Consider the following 17,768-nt stretch of genomic DNA (forward strand, 5'->3'; position numbering starts at 1 on the left):
GTTGAGAATTAACGAACTATGATTGTTTTGGGTTTTTTTTTTAGTTATTTGGTGGCATTTAGGAGAACTGATGCTAGCGCTAGTTAGCATGGCCACCTGCCCTGCCCCGCCCTGTCGCGCGCTCCAGGTTCGTAACCGTCCCACTGAGACTGACGTAGAATTTAGTCTGCCGTGGTCGTTTACATTTGTCTCGTCTGAATGTTACAGTAACGGTAAGTGTAACGGCAGGTAGTTTGTGGTCGTTTTGAGTAGGTTTAGCATGGACGTGCTAAAGATGCTAGCTGCTGCTCCTTCGATTGCTGGCTTTCACTGTGATTCGACCAAACTGCGCAGGTCGTCGTCTCATAGTTGCACATTCACTTCGAGGACAGGACCTGTCCTGGATGTTCAGTTTAGTGCTGCACACTTGAGCAACTCGTCATTTAACCTGCTGCCATCCTTTAATTGCAGGAAGGGTGGTACTTGTTACAAGGGGGGTTGTATAAAAAACAACATTTAAATTAAATATTGTGGTCCTTCCCTCTACGTCACACTCTGTTGGCCTGCAGCCTCAACAGCAGCTTTGTCCTGCTGCTAGATCCATTATGGTCATGTGGCATCAGCTGAGGCCACGATGAAGAGGATGGGCCTTCCATGCCAAAATGGAAGGAACATTTCTTCAGTAACACCCTGTCTCCATAGGAATCCAGTCACTCAGAAGTTTTACCTGTCCTCCTCCAGAATTGACGTCTTGTCTCGGCCAAAGAGGACATTGTGAAGTCCTTTTACATTTGATTTCAGTGTTCAGAGAGTTTTCAATGCTATTTATTTGTTGAAGGTTATTTTTATAGAAAACCTCAGGGGCTGTCCAGACGGGACTTCTCCCTGAAATGAATCCAACAAACCTTGAAATTCAGACCCTAGGACCCGAGGCTGCATTTGGACCCTGCCGTTCACCAAATATCTTAACTTCTCTTCTACTGGCTCATTCCAAGATTTTTGGAGACATTATGAGAAGGAGGCTCCTGCTGCTCGTCTTGTTTTGGGAGTTTGGCATGCAGTACTTTGTCGCAGTCAGCTAAAGTACCCTCCACCGCATGATGGTGATTAACGCTGATTGCCAGAAAACCCCATGGATGGGGTGACCATGTCCAAGGGTCCTTGAGCAAGATACTGAACCCCTAACTGCTCCTGATGGCCCTGCGACGGACTGGTGACCTGTCCAGGGTGAACCCCGCCTCTCACCTGATGTCAGCTGGGATAGGCTTCACCCCCTCCACCCTAAATGGATAAGCAGAATAGAAAATGGATGGACCACATTTGGATCTCATCCATGACTTTCCAGACATCTTTTAGTACGTCAGACTGCTGCGGTGCTGCATGTGAGGGGCAGAGGACAGCGATGAAGGAGCTCAGTTTCACTTGAATGTAGATGCTGATCGAGCCTTTCCTAGGCCATCGACGAAAGGCTAAATCGGACAAATTCTCTTATCTGATGATGACATCACGTGGACCAGTGAAACAAGACTGACGTCACAAAGCAGGAGGTGAAACGTTCCTTGTTTGATTTTATTTGCTGCGTTATTGCATCAACTTCATTTATAAATATCAGTCACTCCGTCTTCGCTCCGTAGATTTTCTGAGGAGAATAACATGCCGTTAGCTACGCTTTAAAACCGCCCACAGTCAAGATGGCTGCCGACCAAGAACGTTAGACATCAGAAAAGTTCAGGATTCCAACGCAGCGCCAAGAGTGTCATTAGCAGCAGTACAACAACCCTGAAGGAGGCCACCTCCTCAGGATAAAACTGACAGTTAAGAAAGGATTTCTTTGACGCCGTCCCACAACATTCAGGAGTGGTGGGAAAAAGGGACACGATGAGAAAACGTGGCCGCCACTGCAGGCACGCGTAAACCTGTGGTGGTCTGGGACTGCAGACCACAGCAGGACTTCAACATGTCAGACTCATCATCATCCAGTGACTGGGACTGGAATATGACCACGATCACACGCTCATCCATTGGGAACGTCTCAAAGAAACGCGCTTGTAAAACATTTGGCCATATTGAAGTTCGATTTTGTGACTGATATTTAGTGTTAGGGTGTTACTGCTATGCTACTGTCTCTCTGTGTTAGACTTGAAAATGCACATTTCCAAACGATCAGTAATTTGTTAAACCTCTTCCTGAAAAACAAGCAAATAACCCTGACTTGGTTCAGGGGGAGTGTTCATCGCAACAGAAAACAACTGGAGAGCACAAAAACCGCCTCAACCTGGTGATGAAATCATTGACGTGCTTTATTACAGTTGAGTCGTAAATTCTCCGTAGGATATTAAACAATGGGAATTCATAAGCATCTTAACTAATTAGTCAAGTGTCTTGTTTCCTGCACCCTTGTGTCTTAAATTCAAAGTATCATCATTGTCACAAACACGCAGCAGTACTTTCACAAACACGCAGCAGTACTTTCACAAACACGCAGCAGTACTTTCACAAACACGTAGCAGTACTTTCACAAACACGTAGCAGTACTTTCACAAACACGTAGCAGTACTTTCACAAACACGTAGCAGTACTTTCACAAACACGTAGCAGTACTTTCCAAAATATTAAAAACAAGTGCAGAAACACAATCTTGAACTGGAATGATGTGAACAAGACCGACGTAACAAATCACCACCAGGTGAAAATGAGTTTGTAGAAGAAGTTGTAGCTCCTGGTCAGGAAACCTCTCTCCAGCACGTGAGGCTCCACGACCACCCTGTAGCCCCGACTCTGGATGTCCATCCTGACGCAGTCCAGCAGGTCTCTGACGGACGGAGCAGCTTTCCACGGTCCAAAGGTCACCACTGATTCCTTGTCAGCCTCCAGGCTGTTGATGGCGTCGTCATAGAAACCTAAATCCTCCTCTTTCCGCAGCACGCAGATCATGATGGTGGATTGGCGGGCGGCGATGGCTTCTGCTCTGGCGATACGGATCAGTACCTGGGGGGGAGATGATTGTGTCATCATGGCCCACCAGATTTGTTGCGGTGGAGAGGGTCTGCACAGCGGTGACGGATTGGAGGGTTCGCTCAGAGGAGCAGCAAGCTAGTTAGCATGAGCCAGCGTTAATAATCCAGCTGACCTGAACAAGCAGCACCATCGTGACACACGGACATATTTGTGAAGATGCAATACAAATAAAGTTCCGAGCATTCTTAGCGTTTGTTATCGTGACGTGTTTGTTTGCTGTTGCATCAGTCAGTTCATTTACCCTCAACTGTTCTGACATTTAAAATTCACGTAAACATGGTTGTCCTGGAAGGAGTCAGTCCTGAACCAGCCAGCCGTTCTGCGCATGTGCCTCAGGTCCAGCTGGAAGACGGACCAGGTGATAAACTTCCTGTGTGACTCATCATACAAACATTTTTTTCTCCATATGGTTTGATAGCCATGAGGCACTTAGCTTCATCTAAATATGTGGCCGACTGCTCCTGCTTTATGGAGTCATGAAGAAGAAATGCAGGAGGGAGAAAACATCTTTGCAGACAGACTTAATGAGGACGATGAGACAAAATGAAAATCTGTCGTTGACGGAACTTGAGCTTGCAGAGGCGGAGGACACCTGAACTGATGGACATTTTACAGTACTTTGACTGTAACCTGCTGTAGGGGGCACACCGCCAACTGCTGGTCTGCAGCAGACGTTCCTCCATCGACACATCAGTTCTTGTAGACTAGGGCGGTGACAGGAGGACGACTGTCCTGCTGTAAGTGGACGAATAAAACGATGGGAACCTGCTGAGGAACTGACCTCAATGTTTTCTTTGTAGTGGGGAACCCTGGAGAGGAACTGCTGGCGTCCTACGAGCTCTCCGAACAGCAGAGGCGTTTCGTCCAAACGTTTCACCAGTGCTTGGATGTTGTAGTAAACTGCCTCCTTGTGAACCTGCAGGAAAACACAGGTTCGTATACAACATGGATATCATCACCAGAGGACGACAGGGGGTCAGACCTCCTGGATGTTCTCGTCGGGCAGCCGGCCAGATCGCAGGAACTCCAGGATGGCTCCGAAGTGCGAACCGTCCCTGTCGATGAAGTGACGTCCCTGTGCATCTGTGTGTAACTTGGACGGTCCGCTGAACAGCTGGGCCAGCCTGGAGTCAGGGTGCTTGGTGAGGGTGCTCCGAAAGGTGCTGAACACACGACCGCCCACGTTTAGGTGCACGACAGGAGCGAGCTGAAGGGAAAGGCACTTCGTTTAGTTCAAGTTGTTCTCTGCCTGTGCAAATCTCGCCATTTACTCGTGTCGTTTTCCCTGTGAAAGTAAAAAAATCTTTTGGAAACGCCCAGAAAAATATAGTTTATACTATACATAGAATACACCGACTCCCAGCACAGCTCCTTCCCTCACAGCGGAGATCACCTGAGGTGTACAGAGACTTCGCTACACGTCGTTGGTTTCATGTCCTCCACTCTGTTTACCACCACTGGGCACAGGGTGGCGCTCCAGTCAACAAATCAAAGGAGTCTTGCACAAAAAAACAAAAGGTATGAACGTTTTCCACAGAATGTTTCAAACATGGCACCACGGTGGAGCAGTGGTCCTCCCTGTGGCCCCCAGCAAGAAGGTTGTGGGTGGAGCAGAGGTCCTCACTGTGGCCCCCCAGCAAGAAGGTTGTGGGTGGAGCAGTGTTCCTCCCTGTGGCCCCCCAGCAAGAAGGTTGTGGGTGGAGCAGAGGTCCTCACTGTGGCCCCCCAGCAAGAAGGTTGTGGGTGGAGCAGTGGTCCTCCCTGTGGCCCCCCAGCAAGAAGGTTGTGGGTGGAGCAGTGGTCCTCCCTGTGGCCCCCCAGCAAGAAGGTTGTGGGTGGAGCCCCGGCTGCAGCACGGGGTCTTTCTGGGTGAGTCTCCATGTTCTCCCTGTTCCTGCTGGGTTCTCTCTGGTACTCCAGCTTCCTCCACAGTCCAAAGACATCAAGAGGGACCAGGTTAATCCAGACTCTAAATTGACCGTAGGCGTGGCTGGGAGAGCCAATGGTTGTCTGTCTCTATGTGTTGGCCCTGCCATGGACTGGTGACCTGTCCAGGGGGGAGGCTGCTGGGATAGGCTCCACCCCCACCACCCTGAGCAGGAGGAGAGGGAGAACATGGAGGGATGATGGAGGGATGATGGATGATGGAGGGATGATGGAGGGATGATGGAGGGATGCTTCAGATAAAATGATGTGGGATAAAAGCTGGCAAATTCAGTTGAATCGTTGATGAATTCAGAAATGAATCTTAAACTTCAACACCATAACTTTGTTCAACTGTCAACAAACTTGTTCTTATTTTGTCTTCATTGTGCATTTAAAAGTCCATTTCAGTTATAATTGGATATATTTATTTACCGCCTGTGCAAGTGGGTGGGTCTCACCATAAGTCCCGCCCACAACACGTGGGGATTATTACCAATCAACAAACTTGGCTCATTAACAAAAGGAAATCTGTTTTTATCATTCTTGTGTCGTCGATGCCGGCGCGCTCACGCCTCAGGCCACTTCTCCCAGAATCTAAGACCGTCTAGGTGTTTGTGTACCAGTCAGTCGACATTTGCTTCCAGCGCAGGAATAAAAGGATCGAGAGTGACAGGCCATCAGCCACGCCTCCACTGGAGAGGTCATCACCTCGCGACTCAAACCAACTCTTCAGCCGATAAATCGAATTTTGCTCCGTTTAATTCGAGGAGAAACCAGCCGACAGTGAGCAGAACAATCCTGACATGAGTCCAAAACCGGAAGTTGGAGGCACCCGCTCGTGCACACACTCAGACGTTCACCTGCTCAGGTGACGTGCAGCGCCGCCAAACACCCGCGAATTAGGTTTCTTACCGGAGTCACCGCTGCCGATTGTTTCTCTAAAGATTTGTAGTCCTGTAAACTCATCTTGTGCTGTTTCACGTACAGGTGTGTGACTGTTGAGCAGGAGGGAGCCCGAGGGGGGCGTGGCTTAACCCGGACCTGCTTCTCAGGTAGCGACAAGATGCGTCACTCTCGACTCACAGGTGAGGCTGACGAGGTGTGGCGAACTCCAGTCAGCTGACACGAGTGGAGTTCCTCCAAAGTCAACAGGACTCTGCAACCACAGCTGCAGCAGGAAAGACCAACGATTCCATGAATGAAGGAATCCCATGGCTCTGGAAACGGGTCTTAAAACATCAATCTGATTCATCCCATAAAGGTGCATTTAATATTTGCAGAAAAAGTGTAAAAAAAATCCAGAATATTTCACTGGGAAAGAATTTCATTCACAGATGAAACAATCTTATATTTGGAAATAATTCCGAAACACCCGATGTTCCCCTCATCCTCCATCCATCCAGTTTCTACCCTGCTTATCCTGTGCAGGTCATGGGGGTGGAGCCTATCCCAGCCGTCGTTGGGTGAGAGGCGGGGTTCACCCTGGTTCACCAGTCCACCTCAGGGCCATCAGGGTTTCAGTATCTTGCTCAAGGACACTTGTACACGGTCACCGGGGGAAGTGGGGATCGAACCAGCGACCCTTCAGTTGCTAGACGGCCACGCTTTGAGCCCCACCCCCTCGCCTCCATAACATTCACTTGAACTTGAGTGTGACAGCTGCATTACTTGAGCTTGCAAGGCTTCTCAATATCAAATAAGACTGTTTAAATTTCACATTTAGTGAGGAATAAACAGAAGTCAGAGTTTCTGGTTTGATGCTTGGAGAGAAACGGAGTCACGCTGCCCATGGCTTCATGAAGGAAACTCAGAAGTCCAGCGCGTCCTGAAGGAGTCCAAGTCCTGCCCGCTGTTAAGCACTTGCGATTGACACTGTATTTCTACTTCTCTTGTCTTTACACATTTTTTAAATTAGCTATTGGGAAGAATCAACAATGGGAGCCTTAAGTCATGGACTCCACTGAGATGATGGTGGTGTGGAGCGCCCCCTAGAGGCCAGGTTAGACCGGACGCTGAGGAGGCTGCAGGTCTCATTACAAAGCCAACAAGTTTCAACTCATCAAGATGGGATCTTTACATAAACAGTCCAGTCTCCCCAAGGATGGTCAGCTGGGATCCGGCACCAGACGGACTCGTGTCAAACCAGGTCACATGGACCTGGTCTCCATGGAGACACCCACTTCCTCGTCACCAGAGTGACACCTCGCTCTTGTCTGACTATCCTGAGAGAAGCACAACCGTCAACCCAGACCTCCAATCTGGAGAAGTTTGGAGGTTGAACTTGCCAGCGGTTGTGTTCACCAGCATGTCTGACTTGAATTTCAGCTCCACCTTGATCAACATCTTCTGGAACAGTAACAACCACAAGTCCCAAGTATTTTCCAGATTTTATTGTTTTTATACACAAAAATCAGGGTCTTGCATCCTTCGGAGGGAGAGGCAGAAACCTGTAAAAGACCAAAGAGAGGGATGAGCCGGCTGGTTAGTGTCTGAGCTGCATTCAGCACAACCAACGCACGCCGACCGGACACTCAGACCAGATGAAACGTTTCAGCCTCAAAGCATCATGTTGATTCTTGGGAACAGTTTCTGAACCAGAGCACAGGAGTGGAACTGGGGCCATTTCCAGATTTGATGACCAGATTCAGAGTAAAACCGCATTTTAGATTCAAATGGAAACCTGGAGGTAAAGAAAGTGAGGATTGTGTTGAAGCTGAATCCCCGTTGAGCTGCAGCTGGATTTGTACTTGCTCGCCAATGCTCAGATGCAACAGCTGCTACCGGCCAGTTCATCCAGCCCACCCTTCTCAGACAAATGCCTCGATGTCTTCAACGGAAAAGGACCCGCTGCTCTGAAGAACTGGATCAGAACCACAGAACGTGGCTCTGAACCAGTGACCTGCAGAACTAGACTGAGACCTGTTCTGACTCGTCATCGTATCATCACTGAAGGGACTCGTCAGGGAGTGTCAAACCAGTAAAGGGGTGTGCTGCCACCCACTCTCTCCGGGCACATGTCAACTGGGAGGATACTGGTTTGATTACCAGTACCAGATTACTTTAGAGTAAAAAGGGTTGATCTCCGTCTGGCTGGTGTGGCCAAGACCAGGGACTGCAACACTGCTCCTCGTTACACAACTGGAGCTGCAGGCAGTGACGCGCTCCAGCAGGGTGGCGGGGGCTCTTACCCTCTTAAGCCGTGGGGACGGGTGTTCCCTGGGGCATGACGGGCACCTCTGGCTTGGCCCCCTTCTGCTCAGACATGGGTGTGGTAGGAAGCTGCTCCTCCTTGGGCTCCACGATGCTGACGTGGTCGGGCAGGGGCTTCTTGGGGCCGATCTTACCGCTGGGGTCCCAGGGCAGCATGATCTTCACCTTGATGCCCAGCACACCTGAGGACCAGCGGGCACATCAATCAACACCATGCGGTCTGGCGTGCGACACCGTGCTGCTCTGCTTCTGCAGCGGTACTCACCCTGCCTCAGCAGGACGTGGCGGACCGCCGTGTCAACGTAGTAGTTGACGGGGTCTCCGCTGTGGATCATCAGACCATCCACAAACTTCATGGACTTGGCCCTCTGACCCCTGAGCTTGCCAGACACCACGACCTCGCAGCCCTTAGCACCACTTTCCATGATGAACCTCAGAACACCATAGCAGGCCCTGAGAGATCAGAGGACACGTTAGTCACCGTGTTGGATGATGGCCGTTGCAGCTCCATCCTGACTGGACTTTAGGCACCCTGGAAATAATCAGGCTTCTGTTTGATGGGTTCAGCTTTAGCTGAGCTACTGACAGGAGCAGGACGCCATTTCAACCCTTCTCAGACAAATGCCTCGATGTCTTCAACCGAAAAGGACCCGCTGCCCTGAAGGACTGGATTAGAACCACAGAACGTGGATCTAAACCAGTGACCTGCAGGACCAGACTGAGACCTGTTCCGACTCGTCATCGTATCATCACTGAAGGGACTCGGCCCCCTGACACGGACCATAAGACTCGTCAACAGACGAGCACTTAACTTGACGTGTCTAACATCACAAGAACACTCGACACTTTCGGTCCAAACCTCCTGATTTTAACAAAACTTTCACCCAAAATATGGCGAAGACTTAACTTCACGCTCCAGTGTGCCTGAGCAGCCGTCACGTCAGTGTTCTCTCTCAGTCCTGGAACTCAAACCATTTGATGCTTTTTACAAAGATACAACTAGTAAGCATGTGGGGACTAGCGCACCTGAACCAACTCAGCCAGGATTCATACACTTAACCACAGTTTCATGACTCTTCCTTGACGGCATGTCTTCATTTTTACGTCCTACATTCAGAAAATCCCATGTCCACCAGCGTCAGTCAAAATGGAATCAATGATCAACTATGTGGTCTTGATGCCACGTAAACATGGATCGATCAGGATGAACCAGGAGTTTTTCCTCAGTCAATCTTAAGTGAACAACCTCTACTCATCTAATACCCCAGCTTCAGGTATTTAAGAAGACTCCCCCTACATTTTCCACTTTTTTTTCCAGGCCTGGAACATCTCATTGTCAGATATTGTGACTTTCCCAGGTTCTTCATGACCTCAGGAGCTCGGCTACTCGTACCATGAAAATCTGACCACTCACAGCCACAGGAACTGGAAGTAGGACGGAAGGGGCTTCCTGGTCCATTTCAGATTTGTGAATTGCCAATTATTTTCTTGCTGATGAATTCCAAGCAACAAAATGTAGCGCCACAATCCAACAGTCAGTTCAGGGTGTAATGAAGTGACCCTGGACTTACCTCCGCACAGCCAGACCCCCCAGCAACTTGTAGCGCAGAGACTCTGCCTGAGCGATGGCACATAGACCACGAGTGGCAACTTTCTCAGCGTACAGCTGAAACCAGAGGAGACAGAATGTGAAAAACACAACAACACACAAGATGTAGTTAAAATTCGTGACGCGCGCAGTCTTGTATTTACTGCTATCTGTGCTAGCTGGCTAGTGCGTCCATGGAGCCCCAAACAGAAGACCTCAACATCACCGTGCCTCAATAGGGGGTTCACAACAGAAGACAGGTTTGGTTGAAACATCACATGATACGCAGAAGTGCCCACCGAGCATCTTTAACCCTTCTCAGACAAATGCCTCTGTGTCTTCATGTGGGAAGGACTCCCTGACCTGAGGAACTGAAGCGGAACCACAGAACATGGATCTGCACCAGTGACCCGCAGAACCAGGCAGAGTCGCGTTCCGTCTCGTCATCGAATCATCACTGAAGGGACGCCAATCAATTGGGATCTGAGATGCTGTCCTCAGATCAGAATCTTCAGCAGTACAAGTTTTGCTTCAGCTTCTCAGCAGCTGGGACTCATTTGTCAGCGTGCAAGTTCAACATGCGCTTTCTAACCACCTTATACCTGTATTCCTTCCTGGTAGTCTTACCTCCACGCTGCCCTCGGGGAACCCAAACCGCTTCTGGACCACAGCAGTCAGCTCTCTGATACGACGTCCCTTCTCTCCCAGAACATTCTGGGTCCTAAAATCACAGTCACAGGACATTCCTGGGTAAACGGCACAGTCAGCAGTTCATGGTACCACCGGTCCAGCAGAAGTTACGGTGATTCTGGGGACACTTTGATGTCGACTCTTGGCCCCGATGTCTAGCACACAGGATTACAGCACAAGTCCACTGACTCCTAGTCATTGTGTTGCCATCTGAACAAATGCTGTCCAGACAGCCAGTGAACCCCCGTGTTTCAGGTCACGTCCTGTAAACGGGCCGGATTGTGCCACTACTGTCAAGCCACATGACCAAAACCACGTAGGAGGGGTGGCCTCAGACCAGTATTTTTGGTCCGCAACAAAATAACCAATTTCATGAGCACCTAACCAAACCTCACAAATGTCTGATTGAAAACTGACGACCTGCTTTAGCCAAGGCCATCTTTGGAGTCATGGACCGAATCACCTATGATGCCAGAAGTCAGCCGCTGATGAAAATGTCATAAGTGAACATTTGCTGCCTGTCTTTATGACATCCACTATCTCAGTCAAAAATGTCTCCATCCTTATTCGCGTGTCAACTCACCTTGTGGCCAGGATGATGATCTCAGTCCGAGTTGGAGTCACGCGGACTTCCACACCAGAGTAGCCATCCTCAGCAAGCTCCCGGGTCAGGAACTCGTTCAGCTCAGCCTTGAAGATACCATCTGAGACGAACTGCAGAACCACAGAACAACAAGATTAACTACCTTCCTCAAACTGTGTCCGCCATGACTGGAGGTCCCGTCAAATCAGACACTGGACATGTGAGCAAACTACCGAGGTCTTCAGCGGTGCATGTAACCTGGATGAGGCTGATCAAGTCTGGAGTGAAGCCGCATGCAAACGGCGATGTTGGCCAACGTTACTGGCTCGGCAGCCTGGGTTAGCACCGCATCACTCCTCCACTCGATCCAGGAGCTCTAGCCCGTGTGATGCTAGTGTTGCTACAAGCTAACGTAGAAGTGGCCATAAGTGTGTTTTAACAGTTGTCATGATATTCAGGTTGTGGTCTGAATATAGAAGGAAGTGTAAAAGCAGCTTTCCTTTTTCTTGTAATTTCATCTTCAGCTCCTCTACGACAGCGGCGGAGCCATGTTAGCTAGCCGAGTGAGGGCGATACAACGCCGGCAGCATCTGCATTAATCCTCGCCGGGCCGGAGCTGAACCTCACCGGCCGACACCGGAGAGGACATGACACGGTAACATCTAGCTCGCCATTCCCCGATTTATGGGGAAATATTCCGGGTCCGACACTTAACGACACTAACCTTCCTCTTCTTGGAGATTTGCACCGCCATGATCCGACAGGCCGTCGACAGGAAAGGACCCTTAAAGGATCCGGAAATGATTTTATAGCAAGTTGTTGAGCTTCCGGTATCGCACGCGCAAGGGACATGTGGGACTTGTAGTTATTTGTAAGATGGCAGGAAAAGCGAGGGACGTACAGTGAGGATGAGACCAACGCGTTTGAGACCAGTCACATTTTGAAGTTGTTAGTTTTTAGCATTATTGCATGGCAGTGAGAAGCAATGAGAGGAAGCTAATTCGAATTGAGCTGAAAATAATTTCCATTGGTCCATCCAAGCTGACTCCAAGGCTGTCATTTGAGAATCTACATATTTATTACATTTTATGACAAACTTCATCTTATACATGAAACTGTTAAACTCTATGCTTCGTTACATTTGCCTTAAACTGGTTAATTACAATGAATTATTTTTTCCAACAAAATCACAATTAATGAAGATGTTGTGGCAGAAAGAGGTTGATAAGAGGAATCAGAGGATGGAGACTCAGGTGTCAGAAAGGGAATCTCTTTATTCACAGCGACGAACCTACGAGCAACGCAGACAGAGGCGTCTTCCAACCTTGCAGAAGATGACATACCTTTGATACTGTATCAGGCTGTGTGTGTGTGTGTGTGTGTGTGTGTGTGTGTGTGTGTGTGTGTGTGTGTGTGTGTGTGTTGATGTGGCGTGATGGTTTCATTCTGTTTACCAGACTTTGAGGCGATCTCAGATACCAGAAAAAGAATGGGACATTTCTCAGTGTCGCTCACCACTGGACTACGACCAAATGTGAGTGGCGTTTCCACACTGTGGGTGTGTGGTGTACTTTGCTCCATTCCCAAAGTTCCAGATGCCTCCTGTTTGGTTGGGTGGGCTTACATGTTCAGGTCACATGATCTGACACCCTCTTCTGGTCATAGTAACCCGCACACTCATTATGTTCATCACTCCCACACACGTTTCTCTCTCTGCTCCTTCTCATTGAACCCGTCACACCACAGACTTTAGCACTCGAACTTTAGACACAAACTCGACCAACACAGAACGTTTAACCAACACAAACATGGTCAGCGCCACATTTGGACCCAAATTATTTCATGACCATGATACCGATGCTAAATTTGAATGTCACCATTGATTTTTGCAGTACAAACAAGTTAGTAGATGGAATCATAACAGTAACTGAATTAATATTCTAGTTTTTTTGTCAAATGATACTGAACATTATGTGATACAGCATCACATAAAACATGTACATGGCCGCAAATCTGAATAATTGGCTGTTAGTGTTTAACTTATTTAATGAGCTTTGTTACAATTGTTATTATTATTGATAATTTCTAGGGAAACATTACAGTATACAGAAAAATGTAATGCTCAGGGGGATGAATTCATCTTAACAAGGTTAAAGGTTGTCCACACGAATCTGAACAAAACAGAAAGAAGAGTTTGTGAAATGCAAAGTTGTGGAGAACACATACAATAAATATTACACTGTAGGGGAGTAGAGTGAAGAAAAGACAAGTCGTTTAAAATATTAGCAAGGAAGGAAGACCAGGGAACCCTGGAGGTGCCTGGGGACAGCAGGCGAGGGTGGAGGACGCACACTGAGCCATAAGGGAATATTTGAACAGACAGAGATGTTCAGTGCAAGATTGTGTTTCATTTCCCCCCTTTTTTCCCCTTCTAAAGTCATAATTCTCATGCGATGGTCTGTGCAGTAGTTGGCACTGTGCACGTGAAAGCCACTCAAGAATCAAAGGTCAGGCGCTCAGTCCAGTTGTAAAGTGGGCTACCAGACGGCACTTTGTCCTGGTTAGTTTATGTTGGCTGTTACGGTTGATGCAACACCATAAAACAAGTCTGTCAGCCACTCGTTAAAACGAAGGAAACAACGGAGTTCATTTCAGCTGGCGGGCGGCTGAGGGCCTTGATTGTCTTTGTGTTTATTATTGGAACAAAGCTGCACAGAGAGCACACGCTTTCTTTGGCTATTTATTGATTTATTTATTATTTCACTGCTTTATTTCATCCGACTAGATCTGCATGACCGTCACACTATTCATTTTTTATTGTAATACGTGTGGAAGTTTCAAACTTCAACACGCTGAATTTTATAACTGAAAGTGAGAATGAAATGAACAGCGGGCCCACTGAGGAAATGTTTGAAGTCTCAAACCGTGGTCCCAGCAGCGCCACCGTGTGGTCAGGGTTACGTTGTTACATTCACGTGCACCTTGGATGACGGCGAGGAGACTGATAAAAGCCACACCCATTCCTGCCCAGACTCCTTATCCTGCAATGTTGGATTCATCCATGAACATATTATTAGCTGATGGTAACACGTATTTCCCCCAATCTTTGAAACCCTTGTGGGTGTGGCCTGATGCATGTAACTGGCTATGACGCTCATGAAGCCACACAAATGTGTAACGTTTGACACAATTCTACCCACAGGGGGCACCACTGCAATAAGATACCATCCATCCATCCATCATCGTCTTCCGCTTATTCCTACACATTAAGGGTCGCGGGGGGCGGTGGAGCCTATCCCAGCGTCAACGGGCGAGAGGCGGGGTTCACCCTGGACAGGTCTCCAGTCCATGGCAGGGCCAACATAGAGAGACGAACAACCATTCACACTCACAGTCACGCCTACGGTCAATTTAGAGTCTGGATTAACCTGGTCCCTCTTGATGTCTTTGGACTGTGGAGGAAGCTGGAGTACCAGAGAGAACCCAGCAGGAACAGGGAGAACATGGAGACTCACCCAGAAAGACCCCGTGCTGCAGCCGGGACTCGAACCTGGAACCTTCTTGCTGTGAGGCCACAGTGAGGACCACTGCTCCACCGTGCAGCCGGCAATAAGATACCATCATATTTTAGTTGTAAAATCATAATTTAGTTTGCTGAGTTACTGACTTTTTACAAAAAGTCCAATAACATTTTTTTTTTTTACTTGGAAAGTAAATGTGCTCCTGTAAGCCCATCAACAGAGTTCAGGTTCTGGAGCTTCAGAAACGATGTCCTCCCACATCCGCCTGATGCTGCTGCTGAGGGCCAGATGTTTGTTCGACGAGCCCGTCCAGGTGAAGGTAACTGGTCTGAGGACCCAGCAGGTGGTCACCATCACAGCCAGGACAACAGATGAGAGAGGCGTGGCTTTGAGCTCACGGGCCACTTACAGAGCTGATGAGAGCGGGGAAATCAGTCTGGAGAGAGACCCCTCCCTCGGCGGGAGCTACGTCGGTGTGGAGCCGATGGGTCTGCTGTGGTCGATGAAGGCAAACACGCCACATAAATACTTTCGTATGAGACAGGTGGTAAACCCACATGTAGTGAAGTTCTCTGTGTATGAGGGGTGGGAGGAGCAAGGCAGGGTGCTGACGGAGGCAACCAATGAGCGGGTTCTGATGGCGGATGGCGTCAGCCGGGTCCAGGTCCCCCAGGAGGACTTTAATGGCATCTTGTTCACGCCCCCAGGTTGGTGGCCCTCGACGTTCTGCTTTCACCATCTACTTACAGCACAAGAGCGTTGCTGAACCGAAGAGACCCCTCAGACATAGAAGAGACATTTGCCTGTTGAACATTGTCGCCTCGCCTCTGAGAGGTAAAGTGGGCGGTGCCACACATTTCTGTCGCGCACTTTCCCTGACCTCAGTGAATTTTTTTTCTCAGTCCACCAATCAGTCATCAGGGGCTGAAAGTGCTACAGCAACACGCTGCCATGTCGCAGGAGGCAGGTCTGCCGACTGCAGCGGACTCCATCTTTTTCCTGCACAGCACAAAACCACTTTGCTGGAGCTGTCAGGTTCCTCCTGAACGTTGTTTCTAGCTGTAAAGGACTGCAGCTCACCAGTCATCCAGAGGGAACGCAGTAATCACGAGCTTTTGCTTTACAGCACAAAATACTGGTGACGTTAGAATTAAGCAACAGCAGTTCTGAAACTGAACCATCCCACTTTTAAAAAACAACTCAGACAGTACGCTGTCCAAGATTCATGTTGACTACAATTTGATGGCCCGGCAGGTGAGGGGCCGTTCCCTGGCGTGTTGGATCTGTGCTCCTTCATGTCTGAGACGAGAGCCTGTCTGCTGGCCAACAGAGGCTTCCTGGTTCTGTCTGTGTCTGTGTTCAGTGAGAAACTCCACAGCATCAAACGGATGCTTCTGGAATATTCTGAAGAGGCGATCAATTTCTTACAACAGCAGCCGAAGGTGAGCTGCTACACACGGCAGCAGGCCACTGTAACCACACAGATGAGACAGATGTGTGTCGACGTGTGGACGGTCACTCGCCATGCGCCCATGACGAGGCGAAGAGTTGGAGTTAGACATCGTTGTTTCCCGTCTGCCTCATCGTCCTGCATCAGGCACCCTAAAAATGATGTCCGCTACTGGGGTCTTGTCTTCAAAATAGACGCAGCAAAGCTTTATTAGCGTGATTTTTCTGGTATTTGCAAGGTCTCTTCAGAAGTTTGACAACGTGCCGAAGTAGAAATGAATGGGAAGTATTGATGATTTCAGCCTCCTTCTTCTGTCCTGACGGTATCAGACATCTAGAGTCTTTGTACAAGAAGATGCTGGGTCAGCACTGTGATTGGATGTTTCCATGGACTGTCGGTGTTTGGAATCTCTTATTTTGCTCTGTGATTCTTAAAAATGTCTGGTTTGGTCCTGGCCTCTGAAGATAACGATACACATTCATGGACCTTTGCCCTTTTCTTTTCTTTTCCTTTTTGCCTTGGATCACATCTGTAATGGTCGAGTCGGTGAAGGTTCCCAGTCATCCAGGTCTCAGGAGTCTAAGAGTGAGGCAACGAGAAGACGTTTCAGCTCCTTTCCACGAGCCGTCTTCAGTTCTGGACTGAACCTGACTCTTGAACTGTAGTGGTGTGATTCTGCTCACTTGGTTCCTGGCTGAAAGGAGTTACATCAGAAGTGTAGTGTTGGCTGTGGCTGTGATTCACCCTAATAGCACAGAAATAAATAGTCATTTTACTGTCCTGTAACATTCACACTTTTCTTTACAGGTGGGCCATAAAGGAATCTGTATATTGTCCAGGTCGAAGGCTGGAGACGTCGCACTGTCACTGGCCTCTTTTGTCCCAGGTGTGGAGGCAGTGGTGTGGGTCAATGGCTGCAGTGCCAACGTGACCGTTCCGCTCTACTATAGGATGAAGAGAATCCTCTCAGCGTTATCCGTTGATATGAGCAGGGTGATTCCCCCCGAGTCAGGGGCTAGCATCGTCAAGTAGGCCCTCCAGAACCCCCTGGCCGAGGAGAACAGGGGCAGTCTGGTCCCCATTAAAAGAGCCAAGGGTCATTTTCTCTCTGTGGCCTTGGGGGACGACCTGAACTGGGACAGCAAGGCGTACATGGACCAACTGGTGGAGAGGCTGCGCCGTCATGGAAAAGACAGCTTTGAAAGTGTCTTCTACCCACTTACTGGAGCCGCCGTACGGGCCCTTCACCTACGCCCGTGTACACGGGGTCCTCGGTGCCTCATGAATCACATGAATCACACTGAGCAGAGATGCGTTTAGTTCTTGAACAGTTCCTTACGTTGTGTTTGAGGTAAAGTTTCTATCTGAGGAAAACGGAGCAATGCCATCTTGCTGAGAGTGGAGGAAGGCCCCTGGAAACATGACACACTCCTCACATTCTAAATGTCACTCACACACGATAACACCAGAAATGACATCACATTTTTAAATGATCCCATATAATTGATAAAGTGAATATTAGTGATTGATCGTCTCATAGGATAGCAATACCTGTGTTTTTCCTGGTTTATGTAAAATGACAACATTTTTTTCTTAACCACACATTTAATTGCAAATCTACATTTTCAAAGCATGACTGACTGCTTTTGAGTGGGTTAGACTGTAACGTATCACTGGAATCACAGTCCTCACAGTAAAGCTACACTATGTGCTCATACCTTTTCAGGAAATATTACTTTCTTCTCAGTGTTAATTTTGGTGAAATTGCAGCCCGGTGGAGCAGTGGTCCTCACTGTGGCCCCC

At 48.6% G+C, this 17,768-nt stretch overlaps 2 protein-coding genes, 3 non-coding genes and 1 pseudogene across 5 annotated transcripts; 1 reads left to right on the plus strand and 5 right to left on the minus strand.

Moving 5' to 3' along the window:
- Positions 1 to 2,074: 2,074 nt before the first annotated feature.
- Positions 2,075 to 7,156, minus strand: kctd14 (potassium channel tetramerization domain containing 14). The gene is made up of 4 exons (XM_086217011.1): positions 5,836 to 7,156; positions 3,980 to 4,204; positions 3,779 to 3,913; positions 2,075 to 2,967 (listed from the first exon to the last, which is right to left on the minus strand). The coding sequence occupies exons 1-4, from the start codon at positions 5,887 to 5,889 to the stop codon at positions 2,656 to 2,658; spliced, it is 726 nt and encodes a 241-aa protein (XP_086073137.1). The 5' UTR covers positions 5,890 to 7,156; the 3' UTR covers positions 2,075 to 2,655.
- Positions 7,157 to 7,298: 142 nt separating this feature from the next.
- Positions 7,299 to 11,799, minus strand: rps3 (ribosomal protein S3). Its single transcript, XM_086217013.1, has 7 exons — positions 11,719 to 11,799; positions 10,995 to 11,125; positions 10,349 to 10,442; positions 9,705 to 9,799; positions 8,399 to 8,586; positions 8,112 to 8,315; positions 7,299 to 7,370 (listed from the first exon to the last, which is right to left on the minus strand). Exons 1-6 carry the CDS (start codon positions 11,746 to 11,748, stop codon positions 8,116 to 8,118), a joined length of 738 nt encoding a protein of 245 aa, XP_086073139.1. The 5' UTR covers positions 11,749 to 11,799; the 3' UTR covers positions 7,299 to 7,370; positions 8,112 to 8,115.
- LOC147255240 (small nucleolar RNA SNORD15) lies at positions 7,726 to 7,875 on the minus strand. Its single transcript, XR_015118340.1, has one exon. It is a non-coding gene; the product is annotated as a small nucleolar RNA SNORD15 (small nucleolar RNA).
- Positions 8,742 to 8,891, minus strand: LOC147255241 (small nucleolar RNA SNORD15). Its single transcript, XR_015118341.1, has one exon. It is a non-coding gene; the product is annotated as a small nucleolar RNA SNORD15 (small nucleolar RNA).
- LOC147255242 (small nucleolar RNA SNORD15) lies at positions 10,035 to 10,184 on the minus strand. The gene has a single exon (XR_015118342.1). It is a non-coding gene; the product is annotated as a small nucleolar RNA SNORD15 (small nucleolar RNA).
- Positions 11,800 to 14,762: 2,963 nt separating the features above from the next.
- LOC147255243 (acyl-coenzyme A thioesterase 6-like) lies at positions 14,763 to 17,250 on the plus strand (annotated as a pseudogene).
- Positions 17,251 to 17,768: the final 518 nt, after the last annotated feature.

The sequence above is a fragment of the Aulostomus chinensis genome, chromosome 10 (genome assembly GCF_037954235.1).
Source record: "Aulostomus chinensis isolate RoL2024-O1b breed Wild chromosome 10, RoL_Achi_v1.0, whole genome shotgun sequence".
NCBI classification, from domain to species: domain Eukaryota; kingdom Metazoa; phylum Chordata; class Actinopteri; order Syngnathiformes; family Aulostomidae; genus Aulostomus; species Aulostomus chinensis.

Bases quoted from the DNA above. Each gene is read 5' to 3' on its own strand.
- rps3 (XM_086217013.1), bottom strand. From the start codon at position 11,748: ATGGCGGTGCAAATCTCCAAGAAGAGGAAG. The intron at 11,126-11,718 runs GTTAGTGTCGTT...GTGGTTCTGCAG, and splicing joins AAATCTCCAAGAAGAGGAAG to TTCGTCTCAGATGGTATCTT. The intron at 9,800-10,348 runs GTAAGACTACCA...CTCTGGTTTCAG, and splicing joins TCCCCGAGGGCAGCGTGGAG to CTGTACGCTGAGAAAGTTGC.
- kctd14 (XM_086217011.1), bottom strand. From the start codon at position 5,889: ATGAGTTTACAGGACTACAAATCTTTAGAGAAACAATCGGCAGCGGTG. The intron at 4,205-5,835 runs GTAAGAAACCTA...CTTTCCCTTCAG, and splicing joins AATCGGCAGCGGTGACTCCG to CTCGCTCCTGTCGTGCACCT. The intron at 2,968-3,778 runs GTCAGTTCCTCA...TCTCCCCCCCAG, and splicing joins ACTACAAAGAAAACATTGAG to GTACTGATCCGTATCGCCAG.